This window comes from Diaphorina citri, unplaced genomic scaffold (assembly GCF_000475195.1).
Source record: "Diaphorina citri unplaced genomic scaffold, Diaci psyllid genome assembly version 1.1 scaffold94, whole genome shotgun sequence".
Classification (NCBI taxonomy): domain Eukaryota; kingdom Metazoa; phylum Arthropoda; class Insecta; order Hemiptera; family Psyllidae; genus Diaphorina; species Diaphorina citri.
Genome location: NW_007377531.1, coordinates 321,114 through 344,966, shown reverse-complemented (window position 1 = coordinate 344,966; position 23,853 = coordinate 321,114). Strand labels below are relative to the sequence as shown.

At 39.9% G+C, this 23,853-nt stretch overlaps 1 protein-coding gene across 1 annotated transcript in view; it reads left to right on the top strand.

Moving 5' to 3' along the window:
* The first annotated feature begins 830 nt into the window (after nt 1–830).
* LOC108254551 overlaps nt 831–23,853 on the top strand; it is a 38,049-nt gene continuing 15,026 nt past the window's right edge. Inside the window, exons 1-3 of the mRNA XM_017449571.2 lie at nt 831–1,553; nt 3,362–3,465; nt 3,582–3,998. Coding sequence (XP_017305060.2) covers nt 866–1,553; nt 3,362–3,465; nt 3,582–3,998 — 1,209 coding nt within the window. The 5' untranslated portion in view covers nt 831–865. The remainder of the gene's footprint in view (nt 1,554–3,361; nt 3,466–3,581; nt 3,999–23,853) is intronic.

Below are 23,853 nucleotides of genomic sequence, written 5' to 3'. Positions count from 1 at the left end.
GAGGAGAAAGAGAAGGAGGAGGAAACCTTGTTATTGTTATGGTTTGGGTCAACATTAAGAAAATTAGCGTTCCTCCCGTTTTAACGATACACGGAAGTTGCAATATTTCATCATAAACGTTTATGTTATCCGAACGGCCATGTTGAAATCACCGCTGGACATGTTTATGTAGGTATCAGTAGGTACATATTATATTTATGTATATCAGTACATATTGCGTTCATGTATCAATAGGCACATACTCATATTTTGTTCTACATAAATTTGTCAATTGTATTAAGAGCTCGCATACTTCAACATCTGATCTTTGGCTCGTTTCACTTCAACGTACATACCTACTTCAATCTTTGGCTCATTTTACTTCAATCTTTCGCTCATCTGACTTCAATACACACACATACTTCAATCTTTGCCTTATCCGAACGGCCATGTTGAAATCACCGCTGGACATGTTTATGTATCAGTAGGTACATATTATATTTATGTATATCAGTACATATTATGTTTATGTATCAATAGGCACATACTCATATTTTGTTCTACATAAATTTTTCTATACAGTGTATCCCAGGTGTCAGGTCCAAAAGTTTGGATATCATTGATTGCTGGAAGAGTTTAAACTCATGTAACCAAATACATCGGTACATAGCTTTGATGTCACATAATAAAGCCACCAAGTTAAGTCTGAACTTAACTAACAGATCCCCAATAGTGGTGGAAAAGTGAACCTTGGTGAGAAACCGTCCGGCCCTGGTGTGAAAAGTACAAACACGAGTGTGTCACAATCACCGACACAGCCCGTCATGGAGCTTCTATCCACGACTGTACAAACACGAGTGTGTCACAATCACCGACACAGCCTGTCATGGAGCTTCTATCCACGACGCCTAATAATAACCTGGAACAGTTGGTCAGCAAGTTTGTCAGCGAAGACAAGGCGAGGCTGGCACGGCAACAGAAGATCTACTCACCAAAACCATTCACATCCACCATCCAGTATGCGCTGCAGAAGTTCGAGAAGAAATCTGGCATTCCCAATGCAGCACCCTCTAATTTCATATCTAGTCCACTAAAATCCCAACAAAACTCCACTAGTCCTAACCATAACTCCTCGGATATAGAACCAGAGTATCCGAATGAGTACAACTTTGGCAACTCAACATGGCCGCTGAAACATCAACAGCACCTGATGAACTCAGCGTCAGACTGTGTAGATAATTCTTCTCCAGCTATCCTCTCCACCAGTAATACTCAAAGTACAATCTCTTCGTCCCCTACCTCAACTAATAAATATTACACATTACCCAATAACCTAAGTAACGCTTCATCTGATAACAAATTGAAACCGTCTCAGTCAAAAGAAATCCCCATAACCATTGTCCACGAGGGCAGTGGCACCAAAGTCAATACCAAGCCTGCCATCATTTCACCCAAACCTGTTCTGGATGCGTCCCTATACTCCAATAGCAATGCACCCTCCCGACGTAACGTGTCAATTAATTCCTCACCAAACAGCGCCTCCCAGCGAACTAACCCTAGCGTTAACAAACTATCTCAGAACAAAAAAACTGTTTCCTCCCAAATAAATTTGAATGGTTGTCATGACAACGACTGCCAATCAACAATACAACACGTCGTCCTCGAGTAACAATGAAGAAGATATTGCGGCCATCGCCAAACAAATATCCGACCATGCCGAAGCTATCTATCAAACCTGGAAGTCTCGCGGACTGGCACCAACAGAAATCCTGAACCACTGTCACAGCAACTTGAACAAAGTTGATGTGGAGACGCCGCCTGGTGGTGGAAAAGTGAACCTTGGTGAGAAACCGTCCGGCCCTGGTGTGAAAAGTACAAACACGAGTGTGTCACAATCACCGACACAGCCTGTCATGGAGCTTCTATCCACGACGCCTAATAATAACCTGGAACAGTTGGTCAGCAAGTTTGTCAGCGAAGACAAGGCGAGGCTGGCACGGCAACAGAAGATCTACTCACCAAAACCATTCACATCCACCATCCAGTATGCGCTGCAGAAGTTCGAGAAGAAATCTGGCATTCCCAATGCAGCACCCCGCGCTTTAACAATTTCCATTCTTTCACGGACAGTAGGTCGTTCGCGCTCGCCGTTTCTGTGTGTTTCTAAAAGATTTCGAAACGTTTACTTATTGGGAACCAACAAGAGCTGAAATGTTTGTCTTCAAGCCACCTGCATCTGTCTCAAATTACCTTATATTCCTGATAATATTAGCGAGTTTTTGCAAACAAAATTACCGTTCCATTAACGGACCTCTTTTACGTTATTTGACGAAAAGTCGTTTCTGCACATGCGCAGCAGCGAGTTTTTACTTCAAATAACGTTTGCGTACGTGCAGAAGCGAGTTTTCGTCAAATATCATTAAAGAGTTCAGTTAACGGGACGCTAATTTTGTTTGCAAAAACTCTCTATTTTCTGGGGTTGCCCGCCTGGTAATCAGGAGGGCGCGGATTCAATCCCTGCCAAGCCATGGAAATTTGTCTTTCACATATTCGCATTTGAGCAAGAGAATTTGACTATCCTTTAGTGAAGAGACCCTTTTTTCCTTCTTCGTGCTGCATAATTATTAATTACTCATCTAAGAGAAAAAAAATTCTAAAGAAGAAGCCCTTTCTCTCCCTCCCCTTCCCCCTTCCTCCCCTCTCCTTTTGAAAGTTGATAATGGACTGGGTCAGTGCGTGATTTTATATTAATAGCCTTACCATACCATTCAGGTCGGGCTCGAACTTTATCGGTTCGGAGTGTTTGGAGGCAATTGAAGTTTCAAGTTTTCAAGTAAAACCGTATTTTTATTCATATTCATCGAGGTACGAGTGTGGTACTCATGGTTCTCCCCCTCCCTGTTTTGTTGTTTCAAAAAACATCTTTATCAACGTGTCAAGCGGAACTGAATATTCACGCTATGCCTGTGACATATATTATGTAGTTGGCATCAGTCACTTTTGTGACCAGACTATGGGGAGACGAAATATACAGGGTGTTCATCAACTGAACGAACAAAGTGAGTCCTTGGGCTTAGCTTGAAGGTCATCCATAGGCTCGGTGGAAGAACTCCCAGTGTAAAAATCTTTCCTTTAAAGTCTCATGGAAACACACCTTAAAAGGATTTCAAGAAGCTCTCCTTGTTTAGCAACTTTCTAGGAAAAAAATCCCCAGAAGAGCAAATAATATCAGTTAATACCTACTCAAAGTGTGGCCTTTAAAATTAAAAGCACAACAACACAGATTCAGGGCTGCTCAAATACTTAAATAAAATCTACAGATTTGGCACTTTTCCAATGAGAATTTTTGTACCACCCTGTATATTACAAATTAACAAACTATCTCAGAACAAAGAGTTCAAAACGTCCATGGAATATCTGGATGAAGTGACGAGGGAAGAGGAGCGTCTCATTAACGCGTTGAAGACAGGGATTGTTATTGAGAACTTAACAAACTATCTCAGAACAAAGAGTTCAAAACGTCCATGGAATATCTGGATGAAGTGACGAGGGAAGAGGAGCGTCTCATTAACGCATTGAAGACAGGGATTGTTATTGAGAATAACAGCGAGGGTAGCGCGTCCGGTTCTGGACCGCAAGCCTTGATAGGGAAATCTAACAGGATGGGAGGACCCAGGGTAGATCCCTCAGGCACGCCAACCGCATCCAACGTTAACAATATTCCGATCAATCGTTTAGACACGAATGCGCGTTCTAACTCCGTATCTTCTGTTACGCGTACGTCACGTACCATGGATACCGCGTCACGTCGCGCTTCGGATTCATCGTTAGGGTCGCGCACCGCGCTAAACGCTGCGGGAACGTCCTCATCTCTCCTGTCCAGTCCGATACGACCGTTCCTGACGCGCGGGTCAGTGGCGGAGCGCGTCCTACTGTTTGAGAAATGCCCGACGGAGCTGATCCTGGAGAAACGGCCGAAGAGGAACAGTCTGAGCGGAGATGTTCATAGCCGGATTCAGGTGAGTTTATCATTCAATTTCCAATTATTAAAAATTACTAATTAAAGCCATAGTAGTTTTTCTATTAACCCAAGGTAACTGTCGTCCAAAAGTTTTCAGACAATGGGTGGGTTTCACCAATATTTTTTCTGTCCCTAGAAGGCCTGTTGAGCTAACAGCCTGTTATGTTCCATTTGATTTGTATAGGCTTAACAGGGCTGTTAAGCTAACAGGCTGTTATTGGCAAAAAAAAAAAAAAAGAAGGTTGGTGAAACCCACAAATTTTCTTTTGTTTGTACGTTTTTTCCCTAATAAACAACCTTGGTTATATCGAGATTCTATAAAAAAAGAAGGTTGGTGAAACCCACAAAATGTCTTTTGTTTGTACGTTTTTTCCCTAATAAACAACCTTGGTTATATCGAGATTCTAATGCACCTACTGATCGAAGTTCTACCGTAGAAAGAGAATAATCTAAGGTAGGTTAAGTATGACATAATGCGGAATTAATGATGATTGAAAGAGGACGTAAGTAATGGAAGATTATTATTATTATTATTTTCGTTGTTCTTGTTACTAATGAATTTTAATAAAAGAAGAGAGAAAAAATGTCATCTCCACCCCACTTCCCTTACTGTATTATCATGGTTAATCAATCATTCACAGTTTCTAAAAAAAAAGCAATACAAGGTTTATATTAAAAACTCTGAGATGGGTGATGTTTTTGGTAGTATTTCACTGATAAAAAGTTCGAGCAAGATCCGCCAAATTGATGTTTTCTATTTGTTCAATATTCGACGTAGGTATGTAGATTCAAATAAGTTTGTAGATTGGTAATTGGCAATACCTCAAGATAAAATACGAGTTGGTTCAATCAAATTCCACGATTGAATGGAGTTATTGGAGGTTTGAAAAAAGTAATCAATAAAATGAATGACGGTAATAATAATTATTGATATTTTATTGCTAATTTTGAACCGGTTTCTGATAAGAGAAATGGTTTTCGACATATTTATACGCTGCTTAAGCATCTAGATTCCAGGCCATGATGTAAACATGAAATTAATTTCTCGTTATTCTCCATTACTCTTTAAACATGACACAATATCGGCTATATCCCTATAAAAATAACTTACATTTCAACAAACATGACATTACACATTTAAATTAATTCCAACTTGAATTAATTTTCAAACATGACATTTTACACCCAAATTAATTTCTCCATTATTTTTTTCGCTACCTCAATATTTCGCCTTTTCTGCAGGAGTAGGAAACAGGCATGGTCCATTTGCAAAAGCAACATTTCAGGACATGATCTGGAATGGGCCCCTTTACTCTCTTTTCCCCAGGGCCCACTAAACACCACGTCACTGACTAGTAGTGGATCTCTGGAGTCCTGAAGTGGGTCGGTCTCTTTCCTTTATTTTTCTGTCCCATTACAACACAACTTAGAACTCAAAAGTAGTGGTTGAGGAAAGGTCTCGAATGTAGGCCCCTATTACTTTCCCTTCCCCAGGGGCCACTTAAAAACAACGCCACTGATCGTGAGATAAGAATAGCAATGAACTAGATGGTTTTCGGATAAACCGGGTGGTTCAGAAAAGTGGTTCCTCAAGACCACTTTCTTTAGATCCTCGGGAAATCAGGCCTTTTCTGCAAGAGTAGGAAACAGGCATGGTCCATTTACAAAAGCAACATTTCAGGACATGATCTGGAGTGGGCCCCTTTACTCTCTTTTTCCCAGGGCCCACTAAACACCACGTCACTGACTAGTAGTGGATCTCTGGAGTCCTGAAGTGGGTCGGGTCTCTTTCCTTTATTTTTCTGTCCCATTACAACACAACTCAGAACTCAAAAGTAGTGGTTGAGGAAAGGTCTCGAATGTAGGCCCCTATTACTTTCCCTTCCCCAGGGGCCACTTAAAAACAACGCCACTGATCGTGAGATAAGAATAGCAATGAACTAGAGGAATATCTCACGTATACAGGGTGATTCAAAAGTCGAAACTTATCCGCCCATTAATTCACTGCCCTCTATGAAGCAGTAGAAATACAATGAGTGTGTGCAACACTAAGTAAGTTTTTTTATATATAAACAGTAACAATGGATGTCTCTTAATATTGTTCCGAAATTAAATAAAGCAGGAAGAAGGACAGGATAGAAGAAACCCAGCCGTTCCAAGAACGCTATGCTATCTCTTTACAGGATGAAAATTGCCTTGAAAAATTGCACAGGGTGATTCAAAAGTCGAAACTTATCCGCCCATTAATTCACTGCCCTCTATGAAGCAGTAGAAATACAATGAGTGTGTGCAACACAGCAACACTACGTTTTTTTTTATATATAAACAGTAACAACGGAGGTCTTAATATTGTTCCGAAATTAAATAATAAAGCAGGAAGAAGGACAGAATAGAAGAAACCCAGCCGTTCCAAGAACGCTATCTCTTTACAGGTTGAAAATTGCCTTGAAAAATTGTGTCCCTCCCTCTCACCGTCTCTCGGTATCCTTCCTATATGCCATGGAGGAACCCGTAGAGGTATTGGAAGAATTAAAAAAAAAAAAAAAAAAAATGGGAACTGACAGTCAAGTGGTTCGCAAAAAATTGGGTCTGTTATTAATGGTCCGCCTCTTCAAAATTTTTAAGAACTCCCAAGCTGCATAACTCCGTACACAAAAAGCCCAATCTGAGGCTTAGGTGTAGCAAGAACAACTTTAAAAGATGGGTTAAGCTTGTACGAATCTACGAACTCCTGAGCTAGAGGTCCAAGCTACGAATAATATGAATCTACGAACTCCTGGTCTAGAGGCTCCCTTTCGTCTCCCCCTCTGGTTGATATTCTCACCACACCACTGACCGAACTCAGGAGGAACCCAAAACATTTCTCAGTTCCAACTACCCTCTCTCCTTCGTCTTCCCTCTTTGTTTCTTTCTCCCCCATTAAATTTATTATGTGACCATCAAATTTACAAATTCGACCATATTATACTTTAGTATACACCCTGTATGATCTCTATTGTAGATCCGCGCACCACACCTTATCACAATCATTTCGATAAAAAAAGAAAAAAAAATCACAATATACGGGGTGTCCCTAATGTTACAATCATTTCGATTTGAAATCAGAATAATTTCGATTTAATATCATAATCATGATCTTTTCGATATACATATGTAAATAAAATCGGAATCATAAAAAAAAATCACAATATACAGGGCTTCCCTAATGTCTGGTTAAGACTGACTCGACATGCCAGGGCCGAGTTGTAGGTGGTGGTGGTGGTGGTGATGGTAGTATTGAGGAATGAGGAAGGTAGTACGCGACAATTAGAGCTCAATCGTTTGGACGAGAACTTTGAGAGATAAAAGTGCAGACATTGTGGTACTTGGAAATTTCTGCTGAGAAATATAGAAAGTTTGGAGTGCCAGGGACAACTTGGTCGAATGAGGTTTGGAATAGAGAGTGTCTTAATTGTTTATCCTGTGCTGAAAATTTTCTTTGAATCCACAGTTCTACAGTCTTATAAGAGTTCTGGTATTCTGGTAGAGGTATTTCTGACAGTTAGGTGTAGCAAGAATAACTTTAAAAGATGGGTTAAGCTTGTACGAATCTACGAACTCCACGAATCTACGAGGTCCAAGCTACGAATACATAATATGAATCCAAGAACTCCTGGGCTGCATAACTCCGTACACAAAAAGTCCAATCTGAGGCTTAGATGTAGCAAGAACAACTTTAAAAGATGGGTTAAGCTTATACGAATCTACGAATTCCTGAGCTAGAGGTCCAAGCTACGAATAATATGAATCTACGAACTCCTGGTCTAGAGGCCCCCTTTCGTCTCCCCCTCTGGTTGAAATTCTCACCACCACACCACTGACCGAACTCCTAACGTACGTTTGGACAATGGCATACTAAATGGAATATTAAACACTCCACTACAGCAACTCCACATACAAGTACACGCCCACTTTATGAACAATGTGTTCACGATCATAGGATGGGAGAAGAAGTTGGAATCTGTTTTCTGTCTCGAACTGTAGACCAGAGAATCCAGAGATTGTTTGGAAATTTATAATGACGAGAGATTGGGAGGTTTGGACATTCGTTATAATAATTTCTAGGTATTTGATCTAATTACTTCAAAAAATTTCATAGAAATAATAATTGGAATAGCTAATCATATGCGTACGATTCCAAGTACAGATTCCGGGCCAAGGATATTCATGTAAAACAGATGGGAGTTAAGAAGTGAACGTTCGATGTTTCCAAAATGGACTGTCCATTTCCTTTTTATTCGCGCTAGGCCGCGGGTTCGATTCCCGCCCGGGGCGGATTTTATCCTGATGGGATGTTTCTTCTCGGAACGGCTGGCTTTCTCCTATCCTGTCTTCCTTCTCTCATCGATTTCGGGACGATAAGACCATAGCAGTTACAGTTCCCTCTGTCAAACCTCTTTAAAAAAAATTTCTTTTTATTCTGGATTACATATTTGCTATTTATTTTACAGTTTTATTTTGTTTCGAAGTATGGTACTTAATTTTCCTTCTTTCCTGTTTTTGTTTCAGATTCAACAAAGAACTCAATAGTTAATGCAATACCAGAAGGTAAAACAGATGGGAGTTAAGAAGTGAACGTTCGATGTTTCCAAAATGGACTGTCCATTTCCTTTTTATTCTGGATTACATATTTGCTTTTTATTTTACAGTTTTATTTTGTTTCGAAGTATGGTATTTAATTTTCCTTCTTTCCTGTTTTTGTTTCAGATTCAACAAAGAACTCAATAGTTAATGCAATACCAGAACAAATAACCGTTGCAATAATGAAATGAAAGTTGCAATATGAAGTGATCAAATCTGCGAAACATGAAAGAATATATTCAACATTCCCTGTGATAATACACCTGTACCAGAAAATCAAAAGAGCTTAAGTCGAAACTTTTCAATGAACAAATAAAATAAGAACAAAGTTCTTTAGAACTTTTCGTCGTGAATAAAAGAAAAATTGAAGTAAACTCTCGAACAAATTGTAAACAAATTTCTGTGTGTTTCTAAAAGATTTCGAAACGTTTATTGGGAACCAACAAGAGCTCAAATGTTTGTCTTCAAGCCACCTGCATCTGTCTCGAATAACCTGATAATATTAGCGAGTTTTTGCAAACAAAATTACCGTTCCGTTAACGGACCCCTTTAACGTTATTTGACGAAAGTCGTTTCTGCACATGCGCAGCAGCTAGTTTTTACTTCAAATAACGTTTGCGTATGTGCAGAAGGGAGTTTTCGTCAAATATCATTAAAGAGTTCAGTTAACGGGGACGCTAATTTTGTTTGCAAAAACTCTCTATTTTCGTTCCGAATTTTTCGCTCGTGAGTGTAAGCCCGTTATGTTATCTGGTGACTTGGTGAGGTAACATGTCCTAAACCTGAAAGTTGATAATGGACTGGGTCAGTGCGTGATTTTATATTAATAGCCTTACCATACCATCCAGGTCGGGCTTGAACTTTATCGGTTTGGAGGCAATTGAAGTTTCAAGTTTTCAAGTAAAACCGTATTTTATTCATATTCATCGAGGTACGAGTGTGGTACTCATGGCACTCATATACACATATCTCATGAAATTTTGCTTTTTTTATATCGAGCTCCATCGGAGCACCTAATGTTTTCAAGGGATTATTAGCCTTACTACCATCCAGGTCGGGCTGGAACTTTATGGCACTTGAAGTTTCAAGTAAACCCGTATGGATAGATTATATTAATTGACTTTATGGAATAGCGGTACAATACGAGTATTACTCGTACTCGGGTCTTCGAAAATATACGTTTATCGATTTCATCGGAGCCCTTCCATCCAACCACTGCACTGCACCAGCCTTACTACCATCCAGGTCGGGCTGGAACTTTATGGCACTTGAAGTTTCAAGTAAACCCGTATGGATAGATTATATTAATGGACTTTGCGGAATAGCGGTACAATACGAGTATACGGTACTCATTACTCGTATATACTCGGGTCTTCGAAAATATATACGTTTATCGATTTCATCGGAGCCCTTCCATCCAACCACTGCACTGCACCTTTTTTTTTAAAGAGGTTTGACAGAGGGAACTGTAACTGCTATGGTCTTATCGTCCCGAAATCGAAGAGACTTTTTTTTTTTTTTAGAGGGAACTGTAACTGCTATGGTCTTATCGTCCCGAAATCAGAGAAGGAAGAGAGTTTTTTAAAGAGGTTTAACAGAGGGAACTGTAACTGCTATGGTCTTATCGTCCCGAAATCGAAGAGAGAAGGAAGAGAGGGATAGGAGAAAGCCAGCCGTTCCGAGAACGAACATTATCCCATCAGGATAAAATCCGCCCCGGGCGGGAATCGAACCATTTTAAAGAGGTTTGACAGAGGGAACTGTAACTGCTATGGTCTTATCGTCCCGAAATCGAAGAGAGAAGGAAGCCAGGTTAAAGAGGTTTGACAGAGGGAACTGTAACTGCTATGGTCTTATCGTCCCGAAATCGAAGAGAGAAGGAAGCTTTTTTAAAGAGGTTTAACAGAGGGAACTGTAACTGCTATGGTCTTATCGTCCCGAAATCGAAGAGAGAAGGAAGAGAGGGATAGGAGAAAGCCAGCCGTTCCGAGAACGAACATTATCCCATCAGGATAAAATCCGCCCCGGGCGGGAATCGAACCATTTTAAAGAGGTTTGACAGAGGGAACTGTAACTGCTATGGTCTTATCGTCCCGAAATCGAAGAGAGAAGGAAGCCAGGTGGAAGAAAGTTGACAGAGGGAACTGTAACTGCTATGGTCTTATCGTCCCGAAATCGAAGAGAGAAGGAAGACAGGATAGGAGAAAGCGATTATCGTCCCGAAATCGAAGAGAGAAGGAAGACAGGATAGGAGAAAGCCTGCCGACAGAGGGAACTGTAACTGCTATGGTCTTATCGTCCCGAAATCGAAGAGAGAAGGAAGACAGGATAGGAACACAGAGGGAACTGTAACTGCTATGGTCTTATCGTCCCGAAATCGAAGAGAGAAGGAAGACAGGATAGGAGAAAGCCAGGGGGAACTGTAACTGCTATGGTCTTATCGTCCCGAAATCGAAGAGAGAAGGAAGACAGGATAGGAGAAAGCCAGCCGTAGGTTTGACAGAGGGAACTGTAACTACTATAGTCTTATCGTCCCGAAATCGAAGAGAGAAGGAAGACAGGATAGGAGAAAGCCAGCCGTTTCGAGAACGAACATTATCCCATCAGGATAAAATCCGTCCCGGGCGGGAATCGAACCCGCGGCCTAGCGCTTACAAGGCAGACGCGCCACCCGAACATTATCCCATCAGGATAAAATCCGCCCCGGGCGGGAATCGAACCCGCGGCCTAGCGCTTACAAGGCAGACGCAGTCGTCCCGAAATCGAAGAGAGAAGGAAGACAGGATAGGAGAAAGCCAGCCGTTCCGAGAACGAACATTATCCCATCACGATAAAATCCGCCCCGGTCGGGAATCGAACCCGCGGCCTAGCGCTTACAAGGCAGACGCACTACCAACTAAGCTAACTAGGCTGGCAACGCTGTTTCTTTTCTTGTGCAAATTGTGTTCTCTGTCCTTGTCTAGTCTAGTAACATAAGTAAGTAGGATGCGACCAATCAAGTCCCGGGAATCAGGGACGGAACTCTTTGTCTGTGTCGTAGCATGCCCATCCCTTTACTTGGCTATGTATGGGGAATATTGTGTGGAAAATCTGATGAGGGACTTGCTACGGGATTGTTCGTTGTAGAGGGAGATTTTCGAACGTTGGACGTAGAAAGTGAAATTCGTTTGAAATGAGGCTCTGCAAATAAACTTTTAGACTCCCTCAGGAGTTCAGGTCCCCTTTCCAGAAAGACACTTTGCATTTCGCACGTTGCTAAAATTACAACTTAATCTTAAAGAAGTAACCTTCAGATTTGATGTTCGAGCCGGTATTTTGGATTAAGCCCCTGTTTACACAATCCTAACCTCCCCGGGTGGTTCAGAAAAGTGGTTTCTCAAGATCACTTTCTTTAGATCCTCGGGAAATCAGGCCTTTTCTGCAGGAGTAGGAAACAGGCATGGTCCATTTGCAAAAGCAACATTTCAGGACATGATCTGGAATGGGCCCCTTTACTCTCCTTTTCCCAGGGCCCACTAAACACCACGTCACTGACTAGTAGTGGATCTCTGGAGTCCTGAAGTGGGTCTCTTTCCTTTATTTTTCTGTCCCATTACAACACAATTTAGAACTCAAAAGTAGTGGTTGAGGAAAGGTCTCGAATGTAGGCCCCTATTACTTTCCCTTCCCCAGGGGCCACTTAAAAAAACGCCACTGATCGTGAGATAAGAATAGCAATGAACTAGAGGAATATCTCACGTATACAGGGTGATTCAAAAGTCGAAACTTATCCGCCCATTAATTCACTGCCCTCTATGAAGCAGTAGAAATACAATGTGTGTGTGCAACACTAAGTTTTTTACTTTATTTTTATATATAAACAGTAACAACGGAGGTCTCTTAATATTGTTCCGAAATTAAATAATAAAGCAGGAAGAAGGACAGGATAGGAGAAAGCCAGCCGTTCCAAGAACGCTATCTCTTTACAGGATGAAAATTGCCTTGAAAAATTGCGTCCCTCCCTCTCAGCGTCTCTGGGTATCCTTCCTATATGCCAAGGAGGAACCCAAAACATTTCTCAGTTCCAACTACTCAAAAGTCGAAACTTATCCGCCCATTAATTCACTGCCCTCTATGAAGCAGTAGAAATACAATGTGTGTGTGCAACACTAAGTTTTTTTTTATATGTATATATAAACAGTAACAACGGAGGTCTCTTAATATTGTTCCGAAATTAAATAATAAAGCAGGAAGAAGGACAGGATAGGAGAAAGCCAGCCGTTCCAAGAACGCTATCTCTTTACAGGATGAAAATTGCCTTGAAAAATTGCGTCCCTCCCTCTCAGCGTCTCTGGGTATCCTTCCTATATGCCAAAGAGGAACCCAAAACATTTCTCAGTTCCAACTAGCCTCTCTCCTTCGTCTTCCCTCTTTTCCTTCCTCTTTGTTTCTTTCTCCCCCATTAAATTTATTATTTGACCATCAAATTTACAAATTCGACCATATTTATACTGTAGTATACACCCTGTATGATTTCTATTGTAGATCCGCGCACCACACCTTATCACAATCATTTCGATAAAAAAAAAACACAATATACGGGGTGTCCCTAATGTTACAATCATTTCGATTTGAAATCAGAATAATTCCGATTTAATATCATAATCCCGATCTTTTCGATGTACATATGTAAATAAAATCGGAATCATAAAAAAATCACAATATACAGGGCTTCCCTAATGTCTGGTTAAGCCGCTATCCGCTAATCCCTATCATTGTCCGAGATCAGGGCCCTATTTCACAATCTACCCTGCACGGTCCCACTTGTGGAGTACAACGCGCAGAAATAAGTTCGTACTTTGTCTGTGTATTAATATTTTCTGAGCATAAAAAGTGCAGAGTTTTTGGAACAGATCCCCTCCCCCCCTCCAGGTCTGCCAGTTCGCGCAGAAATAAGTTCGTACTTTGTCTGTGTATTAATATTTTCTGAGCATAAAAAGTGCAGAGTTTTTGGAACAGATCCCCTCCCCCTCCCCCCCTCCAGGTCTGCCAGTCTTGATTCACCGAAACTCAAAATGTTGGTCGAGAGCGGAACATTTCTCTCCCGCAGTCTCTGCACTCTGTGCTCTGCCAGTCCATATTTTGATTCACCCTGTTGATCAAATATCCATATAGATACATGTGTTCACCAATATACCGAATGGCACGCAGAAATATGTTGTTTGTAAAGTTATCTGTACTAAAGCTGTAGTATACGGGGTGGAGATAAATGGGAACCTCCGTTAGAACATTTTTCCTTAATTCTGTGGGACAAAATGAAATATTATTTTGGAGATAGGTCTTTTTTTGAGGTGGAGGGGAAGGGGGGGGGTATGAGAGGCAGCCTTTAACAAAATACCTAAAATATTAAATATTTTGTATTTCTTAACTGCTAATGTCATATATTGCCTCGGTGATGCTGTGGTCAAGACGCTCGCCTGGACGCCTGTGGTTCTCGAGATAGAGCGATCAGTGTGTGAAATGTGAATGAGTGAATGGATCTCGTTCTTATAATATAAGAAGACGCTCGCCTGGACGCCTGGTAAACAGGAGGGTATGTGTTCAATCCTCCGTCGAGGCGTAGAATCGTCTTCATTATTTAGAGTTTCACAATTCGCGAGTTGTAGCCTACTGTAAAAGAACTCCTTAATCCACCTACCTCAGTGGTTAGCGCGGTGAACTTCGGATCTGGAGGTTGGTGGATCGAGTCCAAGTTAATCGAACTGTAGACCAGAGAATCCAGAGATTGTTTGGAAATTTATAATGACGAGAGATTGGGAGGTTTGGACATTTGTTATAATAATTTCTAGGTATTTGATCTAATTACTTCAGAATATTTCATAGAAATAATAATAGCTTGTCATATGCGTACGATTCCAAGTACAGATTCCGGGCAAAGGATTTTCATGTAAAACAGATGGGAGTTAAGAAGTGAACGTTCGATGTTTCCAAAATGGACTGTCCATTTCCTTTTTATTCTGGATTACATATTTGCTATTTATTTTACAGTTTTATTTTGTTTCGAAGTGTGGTACTTAATTTTCCTTCTTTCCTGTTTTTGTTTCAGATTCAACAAAGAACTCAATAGTTAATGCAATACCAGAACAAATACCCGTTGCAATAATGAAATGAAAGTTGCAATATGAAGAGATCAAATCTGCGAAACATGAAAGAATATATTCAACATTCCCTGTGATAATACACCTGTACCAGAAAATCAAAAGAGCTTAAGTCGAAACTTTTCAATGAACAAATAAAATAAGTACAAAGTTCTTTAGAACTTCTCGCCGTGAATAACAGAAAATTTGAAGTAAACTCTCGAACAAATTGTAAACAAATACGCTCGCCTGGACGCCTGGTAAACAGGAGGGTATGTGTTCAATCCTCCGTCGAGGCGTAGAATCGTCTTCATTATTTAGAGTTTGACAGTTCGCGAGTTGTAGCCTACTGTAAAAGAACTCCTTAATCCACCTACCTCAGTGGTTATCGCGGTGAACTTTGGATCTGGAGGTTGGTGGATCGAGTCCTAGTTAAGTCATAAAATTCAGCGTAGTGCATTAAGCAGGGAACGACATATGTGACAAGCATTTATGCTTAACACAAATTAAAAAAAAAAACTCCTTAATCCTCATTAACCAGTGTAAATAAGCATTTTTACCACCCTGTAGACATAGTTGAGTACTCACATTATAAAAGTTGTCCTATGTTGTCAAGGTGAGCCAAGTCTCAACTATGTTTTACACTTGTGTGCGAAAAAATTGCACTGGTTGGTTGCATTTTCAGTCCTTTATTTTGACATCCTTTTCTGAATTCCCCCTTCAAGGCGCTTTAACAATTTCCATTCTTTCACGGACAGTATTGTAGGTCGTTCGTGCTCGCCGTTTCTGTGTGTTTCTAAAAGATTTCGGAACGTTTATTGGGAACCAACAAGAGCTCAAATGTTTGTCTTCAAGCCACCTGCATCTGTCTCAAATTACCTGATATCCTGATAATATTAGCGAGTTTTTGAAAACAAAATTACCGTTCCGTTAACGGACCTCATTAACGTTATTTGACGAAAAGTCGTTTCTGCACATGCGCAGCAGCGAGTTTTTACGTCAAATTAACGTTTGCGTATATGTGCAGAAGCGAGTTTTCGTCAAATATCATTAAAGAGTTCAGTTAACGGGAAGTTAATTTTGTTTGCAAAAACTCTCAATTTTCCGGCAATTTACAACTGTTCCGAATTTTTCGCTCGTGAGTGTAAGCCCGTTATGTTATCTGGTGACTTGGTGAGGTAACATGTCCTAAACCTGAAAGTTGATAATGGACTGGGTCAGTGCGTGATTTTATATTAATAGCCTTACCATACCATCCAGGTCGGGCTGGAACTTTATCGGTTTGGATTGTTTGGAGGCAATTGAAGTTTCAAGTTTTCAAGTAAAACCGTAGGTATTTTATTCATATTCATCGAGGTACGAGTGTGGTACTCATGGCACTCATATACACATATCTCATGAAATTTTGCTTTTTTTTATATCGAGCTCCATCGGAGCACCTAATGTTTTCAAGGGATTATTAGCCTTACTACCATCCAGGACGGGCTGGAACTTTATGGCACTTGAAGTTTCAAGTAAACCCGTATGGATAGATTATATTAATGGACTGTGCGGAATAGCGGTACAATACGAGTATACGGTACTCATTACTCGTATATACTCGGTACCTCGAAAATATACGTTTATCGATTTCATCGGAGCCCTTCCATCCAACCAGCCAACCACTGCACCTTTTTTTTAACTGCACCTTTTTTTTTGGTCTTATCGTCCCGAAATCGAAGAGAGAAGGGTTTGACAGAGGGAACTTTAACTGCTATGGTCTTATCGTCCCGAAATCGAAGAGAGAAGGAAGACAGGATAGGAGAAAGCCAGCCGTTCCGAGAACGAACATTATCCCATCAGGATAAAATCCGCCCCGGGCGGGAATCAAACCCGCGGTCTAGCGCTTACAAGGCAGACGCGCTACCAACTAAGCTAACTAGGCTGGCAACGCTGTTTCTTTTCTTGTGCAAATTGTGTTCTCTGTCCTTGTCTAGTAACATAAGTAAGTAGGATGCGACCAATCAAGTCCCGGGAATCAGGGACGGAACTCTTTGTCTGTGTCGTAGCATGCCCATCCCTTTACTTGGCTACGTATGGGGAATATTGTGTGGAAAATCTGATGAGGGACTTGCTACGGGATTGTTCGTTGTAGAGGGATATTTTCGAACGTTGGACGTAGAAAGTGAAATTAGTTTGAAATGAGGCTCTGCAAATAAACTTTAGACTCCCTCAGGAGCTCAGGTCCCCGTTCCAGAAAGACACTTTGCATGTCGTACGTTGCTAAAATTACAACTTAATCTTAAAGAAGTAGGTCCTTGTCTTGTCTAGTAACATAAGTAAGTAGGATGCGACCAATCAAGTCCCGGGAATCAGGGACGGAACTCTTTGTCTGTGTCGTAACATGCCCATCCCTTTACTTGGCTATGTATGGGGAATATTGTGTGGAAAATCTGATGAGGGACATGCTACGGGATTGTTTGTTGTAGAGGGAGATTTTCGAACGTTGGACGTAGAAAGTGAAATTAGTTTGAAATGAGGCTCTGCAAATAAACTTTCGACTTCCTCAGGAGTTCAGGTCCCCGTTCCCGAAAGACACTTTGCATTTCGCACGTTGCTAAAATTACAACTTGATCTTAAAGAAGTAACCTTCAGATTTGATGTTCGAGCCGGTATTTTGGAACAAGCCCCTGTTTACACAATCCTAATCTCCACAACTTCTCTTGAATTAAACCTATGAGGGGGCAGTTGTACTTAAGCTGCTCTTGAGTCTGAGTACTTCGGATTTGAGCTTGATTAATGATTGATGAATTGGTTATTTTCCCATTTTCGTTCCCAGACCAAAGAGGAAAGAAAGAAAGAATACTTTAATCTTCTTCCTCGCCTTTTCCCGTGTACAGACGGGGTCGGCGTTTGTCGTCAGCCTTTCAATCAGCCCTAACTTTAGGGTGATTGCTTTGGATTGGTTTTGGTTGCAAGAAGTTTCCAGTAGTTATAAAATCATCCAATGAATAAATCCTTTGATCGTGGTGCAATCTTGAACTTACCATTGGACAGGTGATAGTATATCTCTATCAATTTCTAGTAAATTCCAACAGTGCCTATTTTTATACAACCACCTCTCTTTTATTCTCTACTATCTTGTCATCTCTATCGACCATGCTGTATGTCAAGTATCCTTCTACTACACAATAAATATGCCTGGCAATATTACCCCAGTGGCGTCGGGTCATTGTAATCTTTTAGTTACGTATTGCTCTGAATTGTGGAAGCCAAAGATTGCCAATTGTCTACTAAACGCGGAGAAAGTGTGCTTCCGAATCTATCAGTATATATGTTCTTCCATGGAGATTCAATAATTCAGTTAATTACGCTCGCCTGGACGCCTGGTAAACAGGAGGGTATGTGTTCAATCCTCCGTCGAGGCGTAGAATCGTCTTCATTATTTAGAGTTTGACAATTCGCGAGTTGTAGCCTACTGTAAAAGAACTCCTTAATCCACCTACCTCAGTGGTTAGCGCGGTAGACTTTGGATCTGGAGGTTGGTGGATCCAGTCCAAGTTAAGTCATAAAATTTAGCGTAGTGCATTAAGCAGGGAACGACATTTGTGACAAGCATTTACTTATGCTTAACACAAAAAATTAAAAAAAAAACTCCTTAATCCTCATTAACCAGTGTAAATAAACATTTTTACCACCCTGTAGACATAGTTGAGTACTCACATTATAAAAGTTGTCCTATGTTGTCAAGGTGAGCCAAGTCTCAACTATGTTTTACACTTGTGTGCGAAAAAATCGGAACAGGTTGCATTTCCAGTCCATTATTTTGACATCCTTTTCTGAATTCCCCCTTCAAGGCGCTTTAACAAGTTCTAAAGTTGTCCTATGTTGTCAAGGTGAGCCAAGTCTCAACTATGTTTTACACTTGTGTGCGAAAAAATCGGAACAGGTTGCATTTCCAGACCTTTATTTCGACATCCTTTTCTGAATTACCCCTTCAAGGCGCTTTATCAATTTCCATTCTTTCACGGACAGTAGGTCGTTCGCGCTCGCCGTTTCTGTGTGTTTCTAAAAGATTTCGAAACGTTTATTGGGAACCAACAAGAGCTCAAATGTTTGTCTTCAAGCCACCTGCATCTGTCTCAAATTACCTGATATCCTGATAATATTAGCGAGTTTTTGCAAACAAAATTACCGTTCCGTTAACGGACCCCTTTAACGTTATTTGACGAAAAGTCGTTTCTGCACATGCGCAGCAGCGAGTTTTTACTTCAAATAACGTTTGCGTATGTGCAGAAGCGAGTTTTCGTCAAATATCATTAAAGAGTTCAGTTAACGGGACGCTAATTTTGTTTGCAAAAACTCTCCATTTTCCGGCAATTTACAACTGTTCCGAATTTTTCGCTCGTGAGTGTAAACCCGTTATGTTATCTGGTGACTTGGTGAGGTAACATGTCCTAAACCTGAAAGTTGATAATGGACTGGGTCAGTGCGTGATTTTATATTAATAGCCTTACCATACCATTCAGGTCGGGCTCGAACTTTATCGGTTCATCAACTGAACGAACAAAGTGAGTCCTTGGGCTTAGCCTGAAGGTCATCATAGGCTCGGTGGAAGAACTTCCAGTGTAAAAATCTTTCCTTTAAAGTCACATGGAAACACACCTTAAAAGGATTTCAAGAAGCCCTCCTTGTTTAGCAACATTCTAGGAAAAAAATCCCCAGAAGAGCAAATAATATCAGTAGTACCTACTCAAAGTATGGCCTTTAAAATAAAAAAGCACAACAACACAGATTCAGGGCTGCTCAAATACTCTTACACTCGTATTTATGAACAAGATTGATCGTTCTTAGATCAGTCTCAAGTCAAATTTGACCAATCAAATGCCTTGAGACTATGCTTAGCACGAACTTAAGAGCCAGCATTTTGTTCATAAATATGGGTGTTAAATAAAATCTACAGAGTTGGCACTTTTTCAATGAGAATTTTCGTACCACACTGTATATTACAAAGGATATAAGTATCTCGAGAATTGTGTCTTTTTCTCTCTTCCTCTTCTCTTTATTTTGCTCCTCTTTTTTTTCTTCTTTCTCCTCTTCAAGCAAAATACACACATTGTGCTTGATTTTCCACCTGTTGAGCTAACAGCCTGTTATGTTCCATTTGATTTGTATAGGCTTAACAGGGCTGTTAAGCTAACAGGCTGTTATTGGCAAAAAAGAAGGTTGGTGAAACCCATAAAATGTCTTTTGTTTGTACGTTTTTTCCCTAATAAACAACCTTGGTTATATCGAGATTCTATTGCACCTACTGATTGAAGTTCTACCGTAAAAAGAGAATAATCTAAGGTAGGTTAAGTATGACATAATACCGATAATACGGAATTAATGACCTAACCTCCACAACTTCTCTTGAATTAAACCTATGAGGGGGCAGTTGTACTTAAGCAGGTCTTGAGTCTGAGTACTTCGGATTTGAGCTTGATTAATGACTGATAAATTGGTTATTTTCTCATTTTCATTCCCAGACTAAAGAGGAAATAAAGAATACTTTAATCTTCTTCCTCGCCTTTTTCCTAACCTCCACAACTTCTCTTGAATTAAACCTATGAGGGGGCAGTTGTACTTAAGCAGGTCTTGAGTCTGAGTACTTCGGATTTGAGTTTGAATAATGATTGATGAATTGGCTATTTTCTCATTTTCGTTCTCAGACCAAAGAGAAAAGAAAGAATACTTTAATCTTCTTCCTCGCCTTTTCCCGTGTACAGACGGGGTCGGCGTTTGTCGTCAGCCTCTCAATCAGCCCTAACTAGGGTGATTGCTTTGGATTGGTTTTGGTTGGAAGAAGTTTCCAGTAGTTATAAAATCATCGAATGAATAAATCCTTTGATCGTGGCGTGGTGCAATCTTGAACTTACCATAGGACAGGTGAAATTGATAAATTGATAGATTTTTCCGTGTACAGACGGGGTCGGCGTTTGTCGTCAGCCTCTCAATCAGCCCTAACTAGGGTGATTGCTTTGGATTGGTTTTGGTTGCAAGAAGTTTCCAGTAGTCGAATCATCGAATGAATAAATCCTTTGATGGTGGTGCAATCTTGAACTTACCATAGGACAGGTGATAGTATCTCTATCAATTTCTAGTAAATTCCAACAGTGCCTATTTTTATACAACCACCTCTCTTTTATTCTCTACTATCTTGTCATCTCTATCGACCATGCTGTATGTCAAGTATCCTTCTACTACACGATAAATATGCCTGGCAATATTACCCCAGTGGCGTCGGGTCATTGTAATCTTTTAGTTAAGTATTGCTCTGAATTGTGGAAGCCAAAGATTGCCAATTGTCTACTAAACGCGGAGAAAGTGTGCTTCTGAATCTATCAGTATATCTTCTTCCATGGAGATTCAATAATTCGGTAATTTGTTCATTCGATGCTCATTTTAATTATGCCCCCTTTTTAAACTATGCCTCATTTTAACTTTAACTAATGGTGAGCGATGGGTCACTGAAATTCCTGAATTACTTTAGGACCTCTAGAACACACCGTTTCACATCCATACCTATCCGTAAACGAAGAAATTCGGTTAAAAAAAATTCGCCTGCCAGGGGATTCGAACCCAGGATCTCCGGACTCTCGATCCACTCGTCCGCAGTCTGACCCCACTTCTTCTTTTACTTTGTCTTTTCCCACTCAAGTAGGGTCGACATTTCGTGTTTGTGTTTTCCAAGCTGCTTGGTTCTGGGCGAGGCTACAATCCAAGTTTTTCTCCTTCAAATCTTCTTTGATCTTATCCATGTATTTCATCTGACCCCACAGCACTGGTCAATTCATTCTGAACTTGACTCCGCTCGATTCTTGTAGTCAGTCACAGAGTTAAGTGGTCCCAAGTTAATCCTTTAACTTCGCGGAGTAGATCTTGTTCAATCGTTCGTCAATTTGATTTATTGGATTTTTCCTAGATTTTATTTTGGAAATTTGCTGACAATCCCTAGTAACTCATTAAAAAACGCCTGTGAAAAATACCGTCAGAAATTGCAGTTGTTAACGGGGGTTACGCGAGTTTTTTTGTAGTGAATTTTCTTTATTTTCTTTTAATTTTCAATCAATTTTTTGAGTGGTTTATTTTGTGAGTTTGAGTGATCTAGTGTGTCACTTTTGGTTTGTTATTTATTTATTTTAAGTTTAGAGTTTTATAGGTATTGTTGGAATTAGAACCAAAGTATAACAAAGACAACCATGCACGGATGTACCTACTGTGAATAGGATGCGTTTTTGAGTGTAATACATATAAAATAGTCTAATAGTAAGATTTAATAGTTAATTATTATAAGTGGATATCTAATACTTTCTGTTAGATAAAATTTAAGTCCCCTCCAAACTGCATTTTTTAAAACTATAATTGCAATCAGGAATATGAAATTTTTACTTTAATTTATATTCAGTTTTGCCTCTCCTTGAATAAAAAGGAGATACTTAAGCCTTTGTTCCTAATTGACAGTTTTTACAATTCAATGTACATACCTATGTATTAGACTCTACATATTGTAGAGGTATTTGCACCTTATTTATATACTGTCCGGCAAGACTAAAAAGTCCCATTACCTATGGGGCTTGAATGGTCCTTTGTAACGATCCCTTGCGATTGTAGGTGTTTTCTAGAATTCTCCAAATATGTACTTTCTATGGAAATCAAAAAAACTTGAGCTACCTATTTTGTTCAAAACTTGATTTTCAACCCTTCTTAAACAGAACCGTTCAATTTCAATTACCGGTCTCACTCAGTGGCTAATTGATATCATAAATTAATTTCAATTAAGCAGTGGAAATTTTGTCTGGGTCCTGGTGGTGTTAAAACAAACGAGTTTTTGTGTTTTATTTATTTATTTTTCTTGCTTTTTCTTTTTTCCTCCTCCTTGTTTTCATCTTCTCCTCCTCCTTCTCCTCCTCCTTCTCCTCCTCCTCCTCCTTTTCCTCTTCTTCTTACTACTCTTCGTCCTTTTTCTCTCCTCCTCCTTCTTTTCTTCCTCTTCTCTTTATTTTGCTCCTCTTTTTTTCTTCTTTCTCCTCTTCAAGCAAAATACACACATTGTGCTTAATCCCCCAGAACCGTTCAATTTTAATTACCGGTCTCACTCAGTGGCTAATTGATATCATAAATTAATTTCAATTAAGCAGTGGAAATTTTGTCTGGGCCCTGGTGGTGTTGAAACAAACGAGTTTTTGTGTTTTAATTTTTTTTTCTTGCTTTTTCTTTTTTCCTCCTCCTCCTTTTCTTCTTACTACTCTTCGTCCTTTTTCTCTCTTCCTCTTCTCTTTATTTTGCTCCTCTTTTTTTTCTTCTTTCTCCTCTTCAAGCAAAATACACACATTGTGCTTGATTGCCCACTATATTCTGACACACCCTGAAAGTTATTTTTGCATAGGACATGAAGCCCATAGACATCCTGTATATTAATTGATATTTACAACACACCCTGTATATTAATTGATACTTCTAGCGCTGAGAAGACTTTAGTACCGTGCGAGTGTAGGTTTTGTGAATTACAATCTTCATAATATTTAATATTCCTGTAGTTACTTATTAAAAAAATAAAATGAAACACCCAGCGTTTCCGCCAATGTCATTTTGAAAACCAGAGATCATTCTTCATGTTGAGGCACCCTTATGTCCGGATCCAGTGGTCCACCTTCAGTTATTAAATTTGGGCACAAATTTGTAATTTAATAACCTAATTTAAATAAAAAAAAATTGAACAATTGCTCTGTGTGTCTGTAAACAAAATAACTCGGGAACGGTAAGAGCTAGAGACTTGAAAAAGAGCTAGACTTGAAATTTCGTATGTAGTCCATACTTATTAAAAAAATAAAATGAAACACCCAGCGTTTCCGCCAATGTCATTTTGAAAACCAGAGATCATTCTTCATGTTGAGGCACCCTCATGTCCGGATCCAGTGGTCCACCTTCAGTTATTAAATTTGGGCATAAATTTGTAATCTAATAACCCAATTTAAATCAAAAAATTGAACAATTGCTCCGTGTGTCTGTAAACAAAATAACTCGGGAACGGTAAGAGCTAGAGACTGGAAAAAGAGCTAGACTTGAAACGTAGTCCACAAATGTGACAAGGATGCA